Below are 19610 nucleotides of genomic sequence, written 5' to 3'. Positions count from 1 at the left end.
GCGTAGTGAGTAAGTCGTTTGGTTAGGAGTGTGGAGTTACCGGAGTGTAAGTCAGTGGACTGCTTCCTTGTGTCAGTATTAAGACAGAATAAAATAGTTCGAGAAGCACACACGTAAAACTGCTGAAAGTGGCCCCCAACAGGATAGGTAGAAGGGAGATTTTCCAAATACACTTGTCAATACAGTTTGAGTTCTTAATTATGTCAATGTATTACTTCCACACTACGGTCCGCAGCCCGTGCTCACTTAGTCCCGTGTACCCTCCAATGGGGCAAGAGTTTTTACTCAGGGGAGAATGCACCCTCTCTCTGTCAGGAATCCAGTTGTAAACTGGTTTCTGAAATTTGCATATAGACGCCTTTTAGCAAAAGTTCTTCTTTCCTAAATGCCAGAATTTCCTGGATCACAATGAATATGCACGCAGCACCAGTTTCATCAGACGTCTCTGTTTCCGCATGGAAGACAAGAGTGCTGGAAACCACAAGTTCTATTATCCCAAACTTAATTATAAATGTCAATTCGAATCACATATTACACTTCACCCAATGCAGGGGGGGACAGACAGAGAGGGAGAGAGAGAGAGAAAGAGAGAGAGAGAGAGAGAGAGAGAGAGAGAGAGAGAGAGAGAACAACAAAAAGGGGTAAATCAAGAGCAATGAGCTGGCATAGACTACCAAGAGTTTTTCATTCTGTCTTACAAACACCCATGTCTAACCATATTTTTTTTTTTGCCAAAATTACCTTTCAAACCACTTGTATAATAATCGGAGCAAGTTAATTTTTAAATCATAATCATTGGGACATTTACTCAGTGATTTTTGAAAATTGCATTTGCATGTAAAATAAGTGAGATTCTCGTGTCTGTTTTTCTGACTGAAAAGAACATGTTTATGCAGTGCAGATGTGGGTTTGTAGCATTTGCTTGAAGGAAGTAAAAAGGTTCCCTAAGACAGATAGGAAAATGAGGCAACCACATTGGTCTTTTTTTTTTTTTTTTTTTTTGAAAGAAATAGTGAGCAGGGGAAGCTGCAAAGAGGAGAAAATTCAAGGCAGGAAAAGGGAAATAGTGATGAGAAATAAAACAGTAGTGGCACGAATTTCCCCAGCAATTGTCCCAAAACCAAAGCCAAACTTTCCAAAATTGGCAAGAGAAAATAACTTCCATAGGGTGGAGAGTGATCAGGACTCCTAGCCCAGACCACTGCAGCCACAGCCACCTGGCCGGTCCTTGGAGTTCCCATACAGACTGCTGCTCTGCCCTCACGAACACTATTGCTTTCCGTGCACAGCTACATCCCAGTTCAGCTGAGACACAAGCATCTTTTCTTTAACTCCCAAAATAGCCAGCCAAGATGAGGTGATCCAGTTGACCAGGACTTTTACCTATAGCAACAATCAGCAACAAAGGAATAAAAGACACAAAAGCAACAGAACGTATTGCATTTTGCACTTTAGGTCAATACTGGCTGCCCGGGATTCAGAATCTCCATTTTCACAATTCCCATGGTAAGGAAGAATGCTGAGTCCCTGTGTTTTCTTCTCGGCTTTCCCAAGGAGGGAAGCCCACAGTGGTACCTTCATGTCTGCCTACAAAGACATTTCCATGTTGGTGAGTTCACTTCAAGGGTGGTTAACCTCACCTGACTCTCCTCAAGGGGTCTCCGTAAAGAGACAATGCCTTCTAAGCCACCCAGAGACCCCTGGCCAACAGGAGTAGCTGCCTGAATGTGCCTCGAAACCTAAGATTATTGGTGATGAGGATGAATGGATGCACAGACATGCACAAGTAAAGTATAATTTGCCAGGGCCAGTACCACATGTTATCTGAGGAGATGACAACTGTAGCATCAACGACCATGGACACAAACGACAGTGCATAAAGAACCAGGAAGGAGACGAGTGACTTCAGCGCTCTGCTGTGAGCCTGGGCGCTGGGGTCCTGCATGCCGTGGGCATTGTGCTGCATTCTTTGGGTATGTCTCCTGAGAGACTTAATCAGCATCAATATTGAGACCAGGAAGAGAGAGCAAGGAATGGACATGGTGACAAGCTTCAGAGGCATAAAATAGTCGATTTCCAGCCTTCTGTTCCACTCCTTAAAGGTTGTGTTCCCAGAAATTTTTCTTCTTAAGAATGCCTGGTATGCAGAGTGGTTTCCCCAAAAGAACAGCAGAGTTACAATGAAGGACACCAGGATAGAGCCCAGAAGGAGCCGGGGCACCAATCCTGGGAGCCTCCACTTCAACCACAGGAAGGCAGGATGCGAGAAGTTAGCAATCTTGATACAGAACAGGACGCTGAGCCAGGTGCCAAACCAGAAAGTGGCTGAGTTCAAGAAGTCCCAGTGGAGACCAATGAGCTGCCGGGCAAGACCCCTGGAATACTCAACCAGGTAGAGAAAGTAGTAGAGACTGTTCACAAGCCCAATACACTGCTGGCAAAATCGGGAGGTGCCCAAACTGAAGAGGATCATGTCCAAGGGGGGCAGCCTACCGCGCCGTAGCCATTCCCTGCTCAGCATCAACACAATGAATCCATTGGCCAGGATCCCCAGGAAACAAAGCAGGACAAAGATCAGCATGAAGAAAACTGTCAGTGCTGGGAGCATGTCAGTCCTTCCTCCAGTCACCACGGATGGCCTTGGTTCCTGGCCTCCTCCCTGCCACTACCCACAGTCCCTCGCACTCCCTTCTGGAGACGTGGGAAGAATGGATGGGTTCTGCATCTGAGCAAAAACTTCAATGGGAAGAATGCTCAAGCCATAGATAAAAGGTGTGCTCTTGGCTCAGATATGATGCAAATATCCCCTGGGCTTGGGTACCATGGGGCACCAGCTGCTCATGATTTGCCTTCTCTGATTTTGCCTACATGCTACCACGCTTGGAATAGCATATATGGGGAGGGTTTTTAGTCTTGGTAAGTGAGTTTCATCCTTTTTATCTCATCATTGGACTATATGATCACACATCTTCCTATTAGGTGTAGATAGGTAGGTAGGTAGATAGACAGATAGATAGATAGATAGATAGATAGATAGATAGATAGATAGATAGATAGGTAGATAGATAGATCGAACAGGGAGATATCTAGGAAAAATGGTAACACTAAAGAAGTCAGTCTTAGCTGAGTTTCCCTGACATACATCTTCCCTCACTCATGAATAGCTGCCCCTTCAAGGTCAACACCACAGTCTACCTTTCTACCCAAACCTCTATTTAAATCTCCCATGATCACTATGGTATAAGTAATTTATAACCATCTAAACTGATCTCTTTCCAGGGAGAGAATACATCTCCTTGTGGTTTGCAGGACTGAGTGCATTCGTTTCCTCCTGGATATTGTTGGGAATGCACTTAGGTCCCACAAAGATTGACACAGGGGCTGTCCCCAGTCTTTGCCAAGTGAGTTATTTATGGCCACTGACTTCATTAGTCCAGCAGGGTGCAGTATGAGCAAGACACAAACAATTCAGTTCTAGAATTATTGACTGAAACAGCACAGCTCTGTCACTTAGGGCACAGCATGTTGGACTCCTTTGTTTAGAATCAAGACACCGGTCTTATCAACTGGGAATGTGAGTAATCCACAGAGTTCCAAAAGTCAGGGTTGGTGTTCATGAAGGCCACCTTAGGTTTGTCTACCACAGCTTAGAAGACACAAGTGAGCCCCTGTCTACCAGTACCAACATTAGAGAGTTGTAAGAAAAGCTACTTTAACATGCCTATCATCTCAGAGAGCTACATTTTTCAATTTCTTTTATGTGTGACGAAGGCACATAAGATCTACTCCTTCAGCAAACTGCAAGTGCATTCTTTGGTAGGAAGAGCTGCTGTCACATGTCTGTCCATTTAGCCTCAAGGACTGAACTGTTGGTTAGCATAGCTGGAATGTGGTACCCCATGACCAACATCTCTCCATCCATCCCCTCATCCTAGATCCCTGGCAAAATCACTCTACTCTTGGCTTCTGTAAGTTTGGTTATTTTAGCTCCCACATGTGAAGTCCTGCAGAGTATGTCTATGTCTAGAGTTTTGCTTAGTTTCATGTCTTTGAGAGCATAAAGCTCATTTGCGTTGTTTTGAGTTTCAGTGTTTCTTTTTTAATCAAAATGGTTTTAGATAAAGGATGTTAAAAATTAGACATCTGATTGGGGATTTAGTCATACTTTATTTACACATATCAATTTGTAGAGCAGACTTTAATTCTGTAGTTCAATGGGACTTCCACATGATAACAGCCACAAAATTGGCGCACAATATTAAAAAACAAAACCAAACGGAGACAGACAGAATATGAAGCTTTATGCCAGCTTAGACCCAGGATGCACTGCTCTTCATACAAGATCTTAGAAGTGTCTGCGGTGAGCTTACCAAAGTAGAACCAGAGATCAGACGTCACAAACACTGACTTTCAAAACAAAAGCTCTTTTCCAAGAGTGACTGGTTTTATAGAAAAGTACAACAAATAAAACTAATGCTATTTGAAGTTTTTATTCTAAAATCGCAGTTGGTACACTGGTTCATGCCAACCCCTTAGGACATTGTGCCTGGTGGAGACTGCCTTTCTGATCAGGTGCACCATGACTACCCTCCCAGTGCAGGATGATCAAAAGTTACAAAATCATAACATTGTCAACCATTGGGTACACTTACAATTTGTTCCTACTTTGAGATGCAGAAAAATTGCTCTGGAAACATGACATAATTTGTATTTCTTCCTGAAGGAAGGGAATTTGTAGAAATCTGTCAACGTAAAACAGATTTTCTTTTTTATAGAAAAAAATAGCTGATTTTTTTTCATAGGTGAAATTTTACTCACAGATGATTCGAATTTTAACTTTGGTTTTTGAGACAGGGTCTTACTATGGAAGCCAGGGGTCCAAGTTAGTCTGAAACTCTCGACATAGCCCAGATTGGCCTAGGACTTAATTGTAATTCTCCTGCCTCAGTTCCCTGAGTGCCAAGTTACCATGCCCAGCTTTAAATTATCATGTGTTCCTGAAAGGCTAAAGGCTAAGGAACATTTGGTAAGCATGGATGTTGCAGAGTACTCCACTTAGTCCAGTCCTCCAGGTTTTCATTCATGATTATGTAAATTATAAAGAAAAAACATCTTACAAGCTATGTACAGCACTTTATACCTCGGTTTCTTTCTTATTTGTTTACTTATTTATTTTCACGTACCAATCCCAGTTTCCCCTCCCTCCTCTCCTCTTGCTTCCCCCCACATTTCCCCACCCCTATGTGCTCAAAGGGAAAGGTAAGGCCATCCCTGGGGAAGTCAGCTAAGTCTCCATCACCTCATTGAGGGAAGACCTCGGTTTCTTTTTTCACTTGATGAATGGTTGAGATGAATTCATGACATACATTCGTCATGGAGATCTGCATAATCACATAAAGGCTGAAGTGTCTTGAGCAGGATCATGATTCTGAACTCTACTTCCTGAATGAGTGTGACCATGTAGTACAGGAGTCCTTCCCAGCCATGCTGCCTTCTGTATGTTTTTCTTCTCTGGCCTGAAGATCTTTATAAGCAGTAATCACCCCCATCCAATCATTGCTCCTGGTTGGAGTTGGTAGGATCTGAGTTTGTATGTGTTGTGTCCGGCTCTTTCCAAAACTGATCTCCAACAGCAGCCAATTCGATTCCTTCTGTAGAGAAGCAGTCATTTCTGGCCTTATGGAAATTTACAGATTTCTGCTTTTCTTTGAGTTTCTTCATGACCTCTGTAACGGCTGGATAACTTCCTTGAAACATCCATAGATGGACGGCTTGATCCTGCTCGCCACACCATGTGTTCCACGTCCCTACAAAGCTGTCTTCTTGGATCTGAGATAACACTTCTTGACAAATTTCGTTGTACGTGTCCAGGCATTCTTGCTTAACGCTGTGAAACTGTAACCTGTGCAGACTGCTTGTCTCCTTTTTAGGCTAGGAAGTTAGCAATGAGCTTTCCTTGGATCAACCTTCCTGACAGATAAGGATTTTAGCCAGCTGTCCTCTGGAGCTCTGTGACTTGAAGACGTCACTCTCTGGAGCCACAGCAGGCCCCCTCAAGCAAGCGGCACTCAATCATCTTGCTCCAGAGCCTGAAGTTTCTACCTCCTGGGTGCTGCCTATGACAATAGTACCCAGTATTTCAGTTTTTAAGGCTGAGTAATATTCTATAGGGATCATGTACCATGTTTTCTTTACCAGTTTACTTATTTGTCTCCATGTCTTGGCTACTGTAGCTGACACTTCAATGGACCTGAAAATGCTGCTATTTCTGATACAGTGATTTCTTTTTATTTTATTTTTAAAATTGTTTTTATTGAGCTATATATTTTTCTCAGCTCCTCTCCCTTCCTCTCCCCCCCCCCTTTCTACCTCCTCCAGGGTCCCCATGCTCCCAATTTACTCATGAAATCTTGTCTTTTTCTACCTCCCATGTAGATTAGATCCATGTATGTCTCTCTTAGGATCCTCATTGTTGTCTAGGTTCTCTGGAATTGTGAATTGTAGACTGGTTTTTCTTTGCTTTATGTCTAAAAGCCACTTATGAGTGAGTACATATGATATTTGTCTTTCTGGGTCTGACTTACCTCATTCAATATGAGGTTTTCTAGATACATCCATTTGCCCACAGTTTCTCTGGATATTTGCCACTCTGATTTGGATGTCTTTGGTCCACACCAAAACTCATGCTGAGCCTTGGTTCCAGGGTGTCCATATTAAACTGTGTTGCGAACTTTCAGAGGTGAGCAGTTCATTAAAAGAAATTAAGCCTTTTTTTCTCATGTGTGTTCTCACTCTTGTGGGAAGGACTGTATTGGTTGGGACAGAAAAAGGACTAAGATATAACACAAACCCAGGAATGGGGCTGTTGAATAATAAAGTAGTTCTGTTTGGGTTTCTTCTTTCTCTTTATTTATCTCTCTTTCTTTTGCTCTAACATCCATATTATTTACCAAAGTTGCTGGGCCAATTCACATTCCAACCAAAGCATACAGGGACTTGTTTTCTCTGCCTCCTCCCAACATTTATCTCTTTTTGGTAGCCACTAACAGGAGTGAGGTAATGCCTCTTCGTGGTTTGGATTTGCATTTCCCTGAAGCTCACAGCACTGAGCACATCTCCGCATATGTCTTGTCTGTATGCCACGTTTGAAGACTATCATCTCCTCAGCTCCTTTGCTCACATTTAAATCAAGTTGCTTGGGGATGATTTTGCTATTGAGCTGTGTAATTCCCTTGCAATTTTCTTTTTTCTTGGTGAAAAAAAAAAAAAACATTCTTTCCACATTGCATGCTATTGGCACCTGAATCAAAGCTCAGTGGTCTGCGTGTGTGCAAACTTGCGTCTGAGCTCTCAGCTATGTCTCCTAGGTCTATAAGTCTGCTTTTGTTCCAGCACCGTGTTGTTTGCATTCTTTTGGGCTAGTGACTGGAGATTTATTGTGTCCCTTCTGTTTTACGTTTCTTTGATCTTCCATGTCCCATATAACCTTGTGTGCAATGTTTGTATTCCTGAAGAAAACTTATCTTTTCCACTGAGTTGAGTCTTTTCTTTCTGTTCATGAGCTTTTAAGTCTGTTATAACCTTCTTTCTCTATTTGGATGATGTCCTAAAGCTCAGATCCCACATCAATTTCAGGGAGTATTCGACTGTCTTCACTCAGAGTTTTATGATTTAAGATCTCACTCTTAAGTGTTTAACCTATATTAAGCCATTTTTGCATGTTGTAAAATATAGGGGCCTGATGGATGGAGGGGGGAGGACCTTGGACTTCCCACAGGGCAGGAAACCCTGATTGCTCTTAGGACTGGAGAGGGAGGGGGAGAGGGAGTGGGGAGTGGGAGGGAAATGGAAAGAGGGGAAGAGGTGGAAATTTTTAATAAATATATATATATACATACACACACACACACACACACATATGCCTGACTTTACTCTTATTCCTATGGATTTCCCATTTCCCCACTTTTCCCAGCATAATTTATTTAAGAAATCATCTTTTCCCCGCCACATATACTTGGCACTCTAGTGAAAATTCAGTTGACCATACGTGTGTAAACTTGTATCTGAGCTCTCCGCTGTGTCCCATTGTCTCTACTCTTGGTTTCATTCCTGCACCATATTCTACACATTCTTTTGGAATGGTTACTGGAAATTTATTGTTTTCCTTTAGTGTTATGTTCCCTTAATTTTTTTATATTCATATAATCTTTCTTTATACTCAAAGAAGTAATTATCTTTCCCAGATTCTACAAACTTGAGTTTCAAAGGAACCACAAGAAGAAAAATGAACATTGAAAAACCAAGCCAGACATGGTGGCTAATACCTGTAATCCCAGCACTTGGAATGTAGAGGCAGGAGATTCAGGAGTCCACAATCATCCACAGCTATACAGTAAATTCAAAGTCTGCTTGAGTTATGTGAGACCCTGTGTCAAAAACAAAAGCGCAAAATTTAAAGTGTGTATAAGTATGAAGTCACAGGCTAAATGGAACATTGCCCTCTATGTATGAGGAGGACAATGGTGGCTCCAGCTCCAGCTGATATAATGGCTCTGGTCCTGGGGCAAAGGGACTACAGAACTCTGGCAGCTCCACCAGTTGAGCCTGGGGTTGTGAAAACTGCAGGCAACCTCAATGGAAAGAGCTAAGGGTGTCTCAGAGAGTGCAAGGCTGCTCAGATCAGCACTGAAGGCCAGCAGGGACCTCCTGCTCCACCTTTCACTGGTGGGGCCGCTGCGCCAAATATCTCTTTCCCACATTGAGCTGTGATGATTGCTGGCAAGGGTCACACACGTTTAATGCTCCCTATCTTCTGTGTCACCATCGTAGCTTCTGTGCTCAGCTGCATAGCTGCAGCTTACTGTGTTCTGCAGCTCTCTGAGAACAACTGTTTCCAGGAGGAAGTGACTACTACTTTGTGGGAAGGCTTGGGTTATGACTCTTAATCTGCCATCTTGTTCCAAAAATATTTTCAGAGTGAAAACATATTTAAGGTAATCTATATTATGAGATTTTCCATTTAATATTTTCAATGTGTACTAATTTTTTCCGCGGCTGTTTTTAAAGCATTCACATATTCTGTTATAATATGATTTTTTCACAAAAAGAGGCATGTGAGGAAATTAGACCAACTAACAATGGGAAAACTTATTCTCACAGCATAAGGGGAAGGCACTGAGATATTCCTATGATATTCATGTGGCATGATTCCTTGACGTCCCGTGGGACCCAAAATTCTCAAAATGCCCCAGTCCCTTGACACAATGGACTAGAAGTTGCACATCACTACGACACACCTGTATGCTCTGCAAATCTCTAGATTGCTTATGATACCTCATTCAATATAAATGCTGTGCAAGTGAAGTGCTGGGGTTGTTTTCCTCTTCTCATATACTACATCCCAGCCACAGTTTCCCCTCCCCCACTTCTTTCACTCCCCCCTACCACCTCTCTTGCCCAAATCCGCTCCTCCTCCATTTCGCTTCAGAAAAGAACAGGCATCCCAGGGATACCTTTAAGTAATAACGATGAGGGAAAAAAGTCTTTACATGTTCATTACAGACATAGTTTTGCTGTGTTTTCCAGTTGCAATTGGTTGAATCCATCAAACCACAACTTGGACCCACAGGCCCTACTACCACTGTGTGACAATAAGTAACCTACAATAAAAAGAGCAATTTCACTAAAATCATCTGGATATGTATTCTTGTCGTTATTATGGTTCTTATATTGTTTTTCATTTATTTGTTTGTCTACTCACTAAAATGTTACCAGCATTTGCTGCGATTCAGGGGACGCATCCTAGAGCCACACATATGCCCTCTCGTGTTAGCTGTATCCCTGGCACTCAACACGTATCTCTGAGCACTTGAGTTTGCTGCCACCACAGTCATCGAGGATGTAAGTGATAAAGAACAAGCTCATGAACAAGGTGTTTTCAAATATTGATTAGTTCTTTGAAGAAAATAAAAGAAGACTCTTGGAGATTGCTGGAGAGTGAAAGCTGTTCCTTCTTACTTCCAAGGGACAGGGAGAAAGTTAGGAGAAATTTTCTCAGGACTAAGTGTGAGCTGAGAGGCCACAGAGAGCAGAGCCAGGCAGTGGACCAACATTCATTCTTACAATATTATCTGACTGTCACTGAATGCATTCTCCCTCACCGTTGTTTTCAGTTTGATTCTGAGAAAGCACACAAGCCAAAGCAGAATGCAGAGCTTTTCTTTACGTTTTCATCACATAGCTTATCAGATCAACTCAAGTAATAAAGCGGGCTTAAACCACCTGATATACGAATTAGGTAGCAATATAGAGGCAGCTTCAACCCTCTGAGATGGGCTGATGTTGAGAATGGAGAGGGGGCAGAAAGAAGTTACTGAGACTAGAACAAGAACCTGACTTTGTGCTTACTGGACCTGGAAAAGGGTTAATATAGCCTTCTCCTTCCTGGGTTTCTGTTGGAGAGCTGAAGATTTCCTACCGGACCTTTTTACACTTGGATATCCAGTTTCCCTGGCATAATTTATTGATGAACCTATCATGACCCCATTGGGTATCCCTGACTGCCTGGTGGGCACACCTACATCAGGCGTTAATACAGAAAATACACTACAGGCTGTGTATAGGTCAATCTCATATTCAGTTCAGTTAACTGTGTATATGGAAACCTATACCTGTGATCTCCAAAATCAAGACAGCCAACTTGGGTCTTACCTATGTGTTAGTATGGGGTTTTTTTTTTTATTGTTGTGATAAACATGACCAAAGCAACTTGGAGAGAAGATGGTTTTATTTGGCTTACAGGTTACTCTGCATCACTGAAGGAAGTGAGGGCAAAAAAACCTCAAGGATAAAGCAGAGACAATGGAGGAGAGCTGCTTACTGGCTTGCTCTTCATGACTTTCTCAGTCTACTTTCTTATATAACTCAGGACCATGTGCCCAGGGATGGCAGCACTCTGCATGGGAAGCAGCCACCCACATCAATCATTAATCAGAAATTGCACTGCAGACTTGCCCGCAGGCCAATTTTCTAGACTCGCTTTTCTCAGTCGAGGTTCCTCTTCCCAGATGACAGGTTTTGTCAGTTTGTATCTGGTTGGCAAAACTAACCAGTGCACCCTCTCCATCCTTCTGACAGAATGAAGATCCCAAATCTGTTATGACTCCCAACTGAAGACATAACACAGTGAACTTTGTTGATATCACAATGGACTGCTCATGGTCGCAGGTTTTTGATGTGAAAAGAAAGAATTCCTCATCTTTCTCCACAAACCACAAGAGGAGACTCTGCAGAGTTCCATCAATTACTTACTCAACACAAAATCCAGGGGCTTTTTTTCTTTTTTTTTCTTCTTGTTCATTGTTTTGTTTGTTTGTGTTTCCTTTGCAAATCTGGAAAGGCTAAAGTGGTAGAGATCTCATGTTATCAAGTATATGCTCCTTATATAAATGTCAATGTTTAGCATCATGTAACTAAAATTGTTGGTCTTGGGAATTTGGATATTATTCTAGGATAACTGAAATTCATCTGGGGGATTAAAACGAGGAGTGATGTGATCAGATTTATCTTTTAAAGTGGATCCCCTGGACAGTCGTAAATAACAGATCCAGGGCAGGTTAAGGTTACTAGCCTGGATTGTGCATGTAGATTAGAGGTTCTCCTCAGGTGGAAACTGGAGATGAGGAAAGCAATAATAAGATGTTGGCCTGATATAATTTGTAGGCGTAAGAAGAGGGAAAAAAACCTAGCACCAATTCTAAAGTTTCAACTTAATCACTGGAGAGTCACTTGCCGAGATGAGGAGGAATAGAAGAACATGTCTGTGGGTGGCAACCTGTTTTGGTCCTATAGCACTTAAGATGCCTGCTAGATATCTAAGCTGAGACATGAGCTAGACAATTGAAATGTAAGTCTGGATCGCAGTGAGCAGCAAAGGCTGGAGTAACAGGTTTGGAGACTCAACACTTACATGGTATTTAAAGCTATTAAACCGGGTGAGATCATCTGGGGAAAGAATGTTGGTGGAGAGTGTAAAGGGGGCTGGAGTAAGCATTATACCTTCAGCTTGGAGAGGCTGGAAACAAAAGGACCCAACTAATATTAAAGAGAGTCGGAACTAATCTCAGAGCTTACACTCAGAGCAAAGGAAAGAGGAAGCAGAAAGATGGGGGTGGCAGCACCAGAATGAAAAACATACCTAAGAGGTTCTATGCTAGATCCCAGAGTGATCTGCATCCAGACGTTATAGGCCATGTTCTCTGTGATGATATCAATGAAGAACATGTGGCTAACATGTTCTAAGGTTAGAGATGCTCTTGGCTAATCTTGTGTCAACCTAACACACAAACTAGAGTTATCTGAAAAGAGGAAATCTCTCAACTGAGAAAATGCTACCATAAGACCTGGCCATAAAGGCATTTTCTTAATTGGGTTGTGGGAGATAGTGCAGCCCATTGTGGGTTGTGGTCCTGGGTTCTACAAGAAGGCAGGTTGACGTTCCCAGTAAGCAACGCTCCTCCACAGTTCCTTCATCAGCTCCTGCCTCCAGGTTCCTGCCCTGTTTGACTTCCTGTCCTAACTTCCTTAGATGATGAACAGCAATATGGCAGTGTAGGTCAAATAAACCCTTTCCTCTCCAACTTACTTTTTGGTCATGGTGTTTCATTGCCGCAATAAAACAGTAACTAAGACGCCTTTCAAACTCAGTCAAATACAATAGAATCATCAGTGTTAAGGATAGCATTTTCTCAGAGCTTCATTCACTGAGTATTTCCTCAGAAAAGCTGCCTGCTTATTATCCATCTATTCAACAAAATCAATCCATCGCATCTCTCTCAGATAATAGACAAGGTATATTGTTATAATGACTGAGATAGTCTCTTGCGAGAGAAAAACAAGCAAACAGTGTAATAAATGATAAAATAATAGCCGCAAATGTATACTTGTAACCACTATGCCTCCTCCTGTACTATCCAAAATTCTCTGAATTTATTAATGTTTTGATTTTCTTAAAAATTCAATAAGTTTCAAAAATGGTGCTAAGATGGTTCAAAAACTCAAAACAGATCATGGCTCTAAATGTGAGAATTACAGCTATAAAGTTCTTAAAGAAACCATAAGACTATGTCTTCAGGATCTAGATAGAACAAAGCATTCTTGGTTATAGCACCAGATTATAAATGTCTGAAGAGAAAAATAAATTGCACTTAATCAAAACTAAAAGTGTTTTTTACCATCATAACCTGAAAAGCAATCACATAATGAGAGAAAACATTTACAAGTCACAGATCTGAGAAGGAATTTGTAACCAAAAATGTAAAGTGCCTTTCGAATTCAGCAATAGAAAATAAAGTAATCATATGGGGGTGGGAACTTGGGAGGAAGAGGAAGAGAAGGAGAGTAGCTGGAGAGGAAGGATGAATGTGACCAGAATTCATCATGTATACTTGTCAAAGGATTATATTCATTAAAAGATTTGAATAAAAATTTTTCCACAGAAGAGACAAAAAATGGTTAGTAGACACAGAAGTTAGCAGTGGGTACTTTCATTGTTACTAATAAAGCATTCATTGCTAACTGTAGGTCATGTATGATCATGTTTCTCAAGTCTAGACTTAGCAGTTGAGCCTGCAGTATCCTAAACTCTCCAAACCATCACGGGACCACATTTGTAGGAATACAAAGCATTAATTTTCAAAAAGATTACTGTGAGGTTGACCTATTCAGTATACACCCAAATCTCCCAGCTCTGAATTCTTAGCATCCCACATTGCTTTCTGCCAACACCCCCCATAAGGACTCCCCTTATAGCCATACCCCCTAAACATACCAGATCTCAACACGAATGCTATCACAATGCCCCATCATTGTTCAGGAATGGGGTATAACATACACTGCCCAAAAATAGTGTTTCTAGTCAGGCCAGAGGTACTCTGTCAGTAATGCACACTTGACCCCAGTCATTTATGCATTGAAAGGAAGAGGTGTTTATTTTGTTTGTTTTCTGGTAGCTGAAAATAGGAAGCTGGAAAGTCATACTCTGTCTAGCCTGGAGTAAATTAAACATCCAACAATGGGCTGTCTATTAGGGCCATGTGGCAAGAAACTAGTGGTTTCTAAGCACTGAGTACAATGTCCTGACAAGAAGCAGAAATGAAGGCTTCAACTCACTTGGCAGTAGGCAGCTAACAAAGCAGAAACTCCCAATGTAACAAAGGATGCTGAGAATAAGGGACTGCTGAGTTCTCAGCCCTAAATATGACATCTATTCCACCAGCTCCAAGACCAAGGGGACATCAAGGAAGAGGGGAAAGAAGACTGTAGGACCAGAGGGTTGGAAGGAATACTGCAAAATGATTGACTCAAAATATGATATAGTCATTGTGATGATGAGCACACAGGAACTATGACCATATGCGCAAGATGTGAAAATGAGGGGGAAGGGTAGTAGGGAGGAAGGAAGGAGTCAACAGGCATGAGAAGGTCGTTAAGAAAATGTAATAAGGGAATATAATCACAATACGTTATATACAAGTAAGAAACTGTCAAAACTTTTAAACCAATTTAAAAATAAGGTCTTCAGTCTCATAGCTGAGGAAATCCATTCTTCATCATCAGTGAGCCAGGAAGACTCAAGACTCAGATTAGAATCAAAACCAAACCCAGGAAGATGAGCAGCATTTCTGGCCAGGCAGAACACAGTGTACTGGCCTACAGAAATATGAGCTGATAAGTGGGTGCTGTTCAAACCATGGAGCTGGTCATCTATTTTGTAGCAATACAGAATGAATTCAGTCTCTTTAGCAAGTTATCTAAAGCCGACACTGCACACCATTGACTAGCTTTAAGAATAAACAGAAAAGGCCGGGCGGTGGTGGCGCACGCCTTTAATCCCAGCACTCGGGAGGCAGAGGCAGGCGGATCTCTGTGAGTTCGAGGCCAGCCTGGTCTACAAGAGCTAGGTCCAGGACAGGCTCTAAAAAAGCTGCAGAGAAACCCTGTCTCGAAAAACCAAAAAAATAAAAAAGAATAAACAGAAAAAGTATATTACTTTTTCTCTGTTATCCCCTAATATTTAAATAAGAACTTTAAAGTAATTTTGCAAATACATTTATCAGAATGCTTAGATAGAATATTGGCACCAGCATACCTTGGCTGGAAAATATCATCCTCATTTGGACTTTAATAATAGTTATGAAATGTGCAAAATACTAAGCAGTTAATCGCCATTATCAATGTTTATTCTCACAACAAATAGTGGACTAGGAATCAACACAATCATAGCTTTAAAAAATGTTCAAAAAATTTATGTGACTTCTTCAAGCTCACTCAAAGATCTTCTAATTAGATTTGGATATTTTTCTGCTATGAATCGTAAAACTCTGTCTGCTATGTCAAAGCCATCAAATCTACTTCACTGTGTGTATGATAGACAGACCAGAGAGATTTCACTGAAATGACACAAAACTATGCAAAATAAACTAGTCATAATAAATATCCCCAAAGTGACAGACAGCCAACTAACACAGTGTCTGGGCCTGTCTAGGATAATAAAACATGTGTCTGTAGTAGTTTCAAATAATAAATGTTGCCAACCTACCTGAACACATGCTGCTTGGGACATGATGTTACAGGTCAGAAAAACCCAGGCTGAGGAGGACAACGGGTAGAATCAGTCCATGGCTACTCTCTGACTGTCTACAACAACCCTCCCATTATAGGTTACAAACAATGAGTAAAAATGTAAAGGTCTTGCCTGAAATATGTACCTATTAAGACCTTTTGGGTTCAACAAAGGGTGAATAGCACAACAATGGAACAATCCAGACACTTTACTGTATCTATCCCATCCTAATTCCATTTATATTTTTGTGATAATGTAAAAAATAGAGTTCTCTTAGTAACTGATTAAATCAAATATTTTTACTCTCCAGCATTGTACAGGGACATTTTCTTGTGTTACAGCTTACTTCCCTGTATTTGGCTGTCTTGAACTTTGCCATCTGTCAAAACAGATGATTTTGCTTGTGGAATGGAAAGAATTCTTTGCTTGTTATTCATTGTTTGATATTTTTACACATCTCACTTATTTTTATATTTCAAACTCTCTTTTCATAGTCACAGAAGGGGCTTCTTGTAGCTGTCATTGCAGACAAAAAAAGAAAGTCACAGCATGTTGAAAAATAATGTAAATGTATTTTTCTAACTTTGTAAAATTATGTTCATATGTCTGATACGTTGGAACTGTATGTTTTTGTAGCACACACATGGCACAGTTCAGGCGTGAAGCAGCATCTAGAGAGGGTAGTGGGTGCTAACTGCAATTATCTCAAGGGATCCATAGAGATTCTTAATTTTGTTTGTAACACTCAATATTCCAAGCTTTCTGCAATGATCTTATTATCAAAAAAGGACATCCATGCTTTTAAATTGCTAAACGATTTGTGGTATGGCTATTACCTTCGTTTGTCACCCTAAGTTCATGTTAAATTTCATTACTAATATTATAGCATTGAGAAGTGGGGACTTTGAGGAACTTACTAAGCCCCATGAATGGGATGTGTGTCCTTATGAATGAGTTGAAGGAAGCACGGTGATGGGATGAGCGTCCTTATGAATGAGTTTGAAGGGAGCATGGGGACAGGATGAGTGTCCTTATAAATGAGTTTGAAGGGAGCACAGGGATGGGATGAGCATCCTTATGAATGAGTTTGAAGGGAGCACAGGATGGGATGAGTATCCTTATGAATGAGTTTGAAGGGAGCACAGGATGGGATGAGTGTCCTTATGAATGAGTTTGAAGGGAGCACAGGATGGGATGAGTGTCCTTATGAATGAGTTTGAAGGGAGCACAGGATGGGATGGGTGTCCTTATGAATGAGTTTGAAGGGAGCACAGGGATGGGATAAGTGTCCTTATGAATGAGTTTGAAGGGAGCACGGGGAGGGCATGAGCATCTTTACAAATGAGTTTGAAGGGAGCACAGGATGGGATGAGCATCCTTATGAATGAGTTTGAAGGGAGCACAGGGATGGGATGAGTGTCCTTATGAATGAGTTTGAAGGGAACACGCTACCTTCTGCCCTTTTGTCATTTTTCTGCTCTGACGTCTTCCGTGTTATGAAGAAGACATGAAGTAAAAGAGTTACCAATAAAATAAGCGGATGAGCAGCTTAGTCTTTGATCTCAGATTTCCCAACCTCCAGAGAGGCAATAAAATAAATGTCTGTTGTTTATAAATTACTCAGGGTTACATATTTTCTCATAATAGGAACAGAATAAGTCTGATGTATTTCACAAAGATTAAGTGCCTCTATCTCTTTATTAACCTTAACTTGTAAGATCCTATGACATAAAGAATGGACTAGTCTCGAAGGGCAGAAGAGGGTTAAGGAATGGGTGGAGCAAGGCTGACCTGATAACAGGAGCAAATGTCCTACCGTTTTAAAAGAGTGTATATTAATCTTTTGAATACTTAATTACTTTTGTGTTTCTGCCAATCCTCTGTTTTGACTAACTGGCCCAACTAAAGCTCTCAGCACATCTACTCTGCCCTTCCCTATAGACACATGTGGCCACTACCAATCACCGGCACTACTGACTTCCATCCACCAAATTCTGAGGATGGCAACCTCCACTTCCCTCCTTGAATATGGAATCTGAAATGCAATGCCTTTCTGGAAGTTATCAGGAAGAATTACCACTTGAACTTGAATCTTAAGGGCAAGCCAGTATCACTCATTCTCTCAGATCTGCTCACCTAGTTTACTTCTCCTCATCTCTGGATTCACCTCTGAGCAACTATTATTCCTCTTTGCAAATCTCTGCATCTTTGTAAGTGGGATGTAGAACAACCAAGTGGTTGACTCTCTTTGTGTTTTAGAAATGAGAGATTAAAAGGCCCTCTGACTTTGACCAATGACCCTAACTCTCCTATTAAGAATTCTGTGATTCTGACCCTACAAGATTCCATGAGTTCGTAGGAGCCTTCACAAATTTTAAATCAAAACTAAAGTGAGCTCAGTCTAGTACTCCAATGTGGGTCTCTGTCTCTATCTCCATCCATTGCCGGATGAAGGTTCTATGGTGATATGCAAGATATTCATCAGTGTGGCTATAGGATAAGGCCAGTTCAGGCACCCTCTCCTCTGCTGCCCACGAAACTAGTTGGGGAAATCCCCTTGGACACCTGGGAACCCCTCTAGAGCCAAGACTCTAGCCAACTCTAAAATGGCTCCCTCAGTTAGGATAAGTTCTTCCCTGCTCCCATATCCACCCTTTCTCCATCTCAATTATCCCATTCCCCAAGCTCTCCCCAATCCTCCCCTTCTCCCTTCTCTCTCCCCATCTCCCCTCCCCCCAACCCACCCCCATCCCCTTGCTCTCAACTTTTGCCCAACGATCTTGTCAACTTCCAATATCCAGGAGGATAACTATATGGGTTTTGGGGGATTCACCTTCTTATTTAGCTTCTCTAGGATCACAAACTATAGGCTCAATGCCCTTTGTTTATGGCTAGAATACACTTATGAGTGAGTACATACCATATTCCTCTTTTTGGGTCTGGGTTATCTCACTCAGTAAAGTGTTTTCTATTTCCATCCATTTGCATGCAAAGTTCAGATGTCATTGTTTCTACCGCTGAGTAGACCTCTAAAGTATATATGTTCCACACCTTCTTTATCCATTCAAAAGGAGGAAGAACATGAGCAAGGAAGTCAGGACCCTGAGGGGTGTGTCCACCCACTGAGACAATGGGACTGATCTAATGGGAGCTCACCAAGGCCAGCTGGACTGGGACTGATGGAGCATGTGATCAGACTGGACTCTCTGAATGTGGCTGACAATGAGGGCTGACAATGGCACTGAGTTTTGATTCTACTGCATGGACTGGCCTTGTGGGAGCTTAGTCTGTTTGGATGCTCACCTTCCTAGACCTGGATGGAGGGGGGAGGACATTGGACTTCCCACAGGGCAGGAAACCTTGACTGCTCTTAGGACTGGAGAGGGAGGGGGAGGGGGGAGGGAGAGGGGAAGAGAGGAGGAGGTGGAAATTTTTAATAAATAGAAAAAAAACTGAAGTGAGAAAACATGTTGGAGGTTTGGCAACTTTATTTCTCAGGGTTGGGTCATGACTGGTTGTTTTGCTGCCAAGGTGATCAGGAAAACACAGAGGGGAAATAAAGGGACTCCTTGAGGAATGACAGTATCAAAAACAAAGACAAAAGCAATAGGGACTAACAATGTGGGTCAAAAACAGTGGCTCCAGGACTGACCCAGGATGGGGAGAAGATGCCTGGAGCAGTGTTTTCACTGGGAAACCAGCGGACTTTCCAGATTGCATGCTTTACAGAAGACATTAAACAAAAGTTGGCATTCAACATTTAAAATAAGCAAAAAAAAAAAAAAAATGTGAATAGGTTTCGTTCAATTTTACCCAAGAATGAATGCTATTGATCTCAGGGCAGGGACTATCTGCCCCAAACTCAGTGACTTTAGGATCTCTTTGATGTGCTAGAACCAAAGCTTTCCCATAGGTAGTCTCCAGAGAAAAGCATGGCTCAGGAGCACATGCATGGCACATAGTGGCTTGGAAACTTTCCAGAATCTTG

General features: G+C 41.7%; 1 protein-coding gene and 1 pseudogene across 1 annotated transcript; both read right to left on the bottom strand.

Moving 5' to 3' along the window:
* Nucleotides 1–1681: 1681 nt before the first annotated feature.
* On the bottom strand, nt 1682–2608 carry LOC119806289 (taste receptor type 2 member 41). Its single transcript, XM_038317913.1, has one exon. The coding sequence runs from the start codon at nt 2606–2608 to the stop codon at nt 1682–1684; it is 927 nt and encodes a 308-aa protein (XP_038173841.1).
* A 2747-nt stretch (nt 2609–5355) lies between these two features.
* On the bottom strand, nt 5356–15622 carry LOC119807367 (annotated as a pseudogene).
* Between the last annotated feature and the right edge of the window lie 3988 nt (nt 15623–19610).

Source organism: Arvicola amphibius, chromosome 2 (assembly GCF_903992535.2).
Source record: "Arvicola amphibius chromosome 2, mArvAmp1.2, whole genome shotgun sequence".
In the NCBI taxonomy this organism is placed as follows: Eukaryota; Metazoa; Chordata; class Mammalia; order Rodentia; family Cricetidae; genus Arvicola; species Arvicola amphibius.
Note: the sequence above shows the minus strand (reverse complement) of the source record. Positions and strands in the feature narration are given on the sequence as shown.

Excerpts from the sequence above, each read along its gene's own strand:
- LOC119806289 (XM_038317913.1), bottom strand. The coding sequence starts at position 2,608 with ATGCTCCCAGCACTGACAGTTTTCTTCATGCTGATCTTTGTCCTGCTT.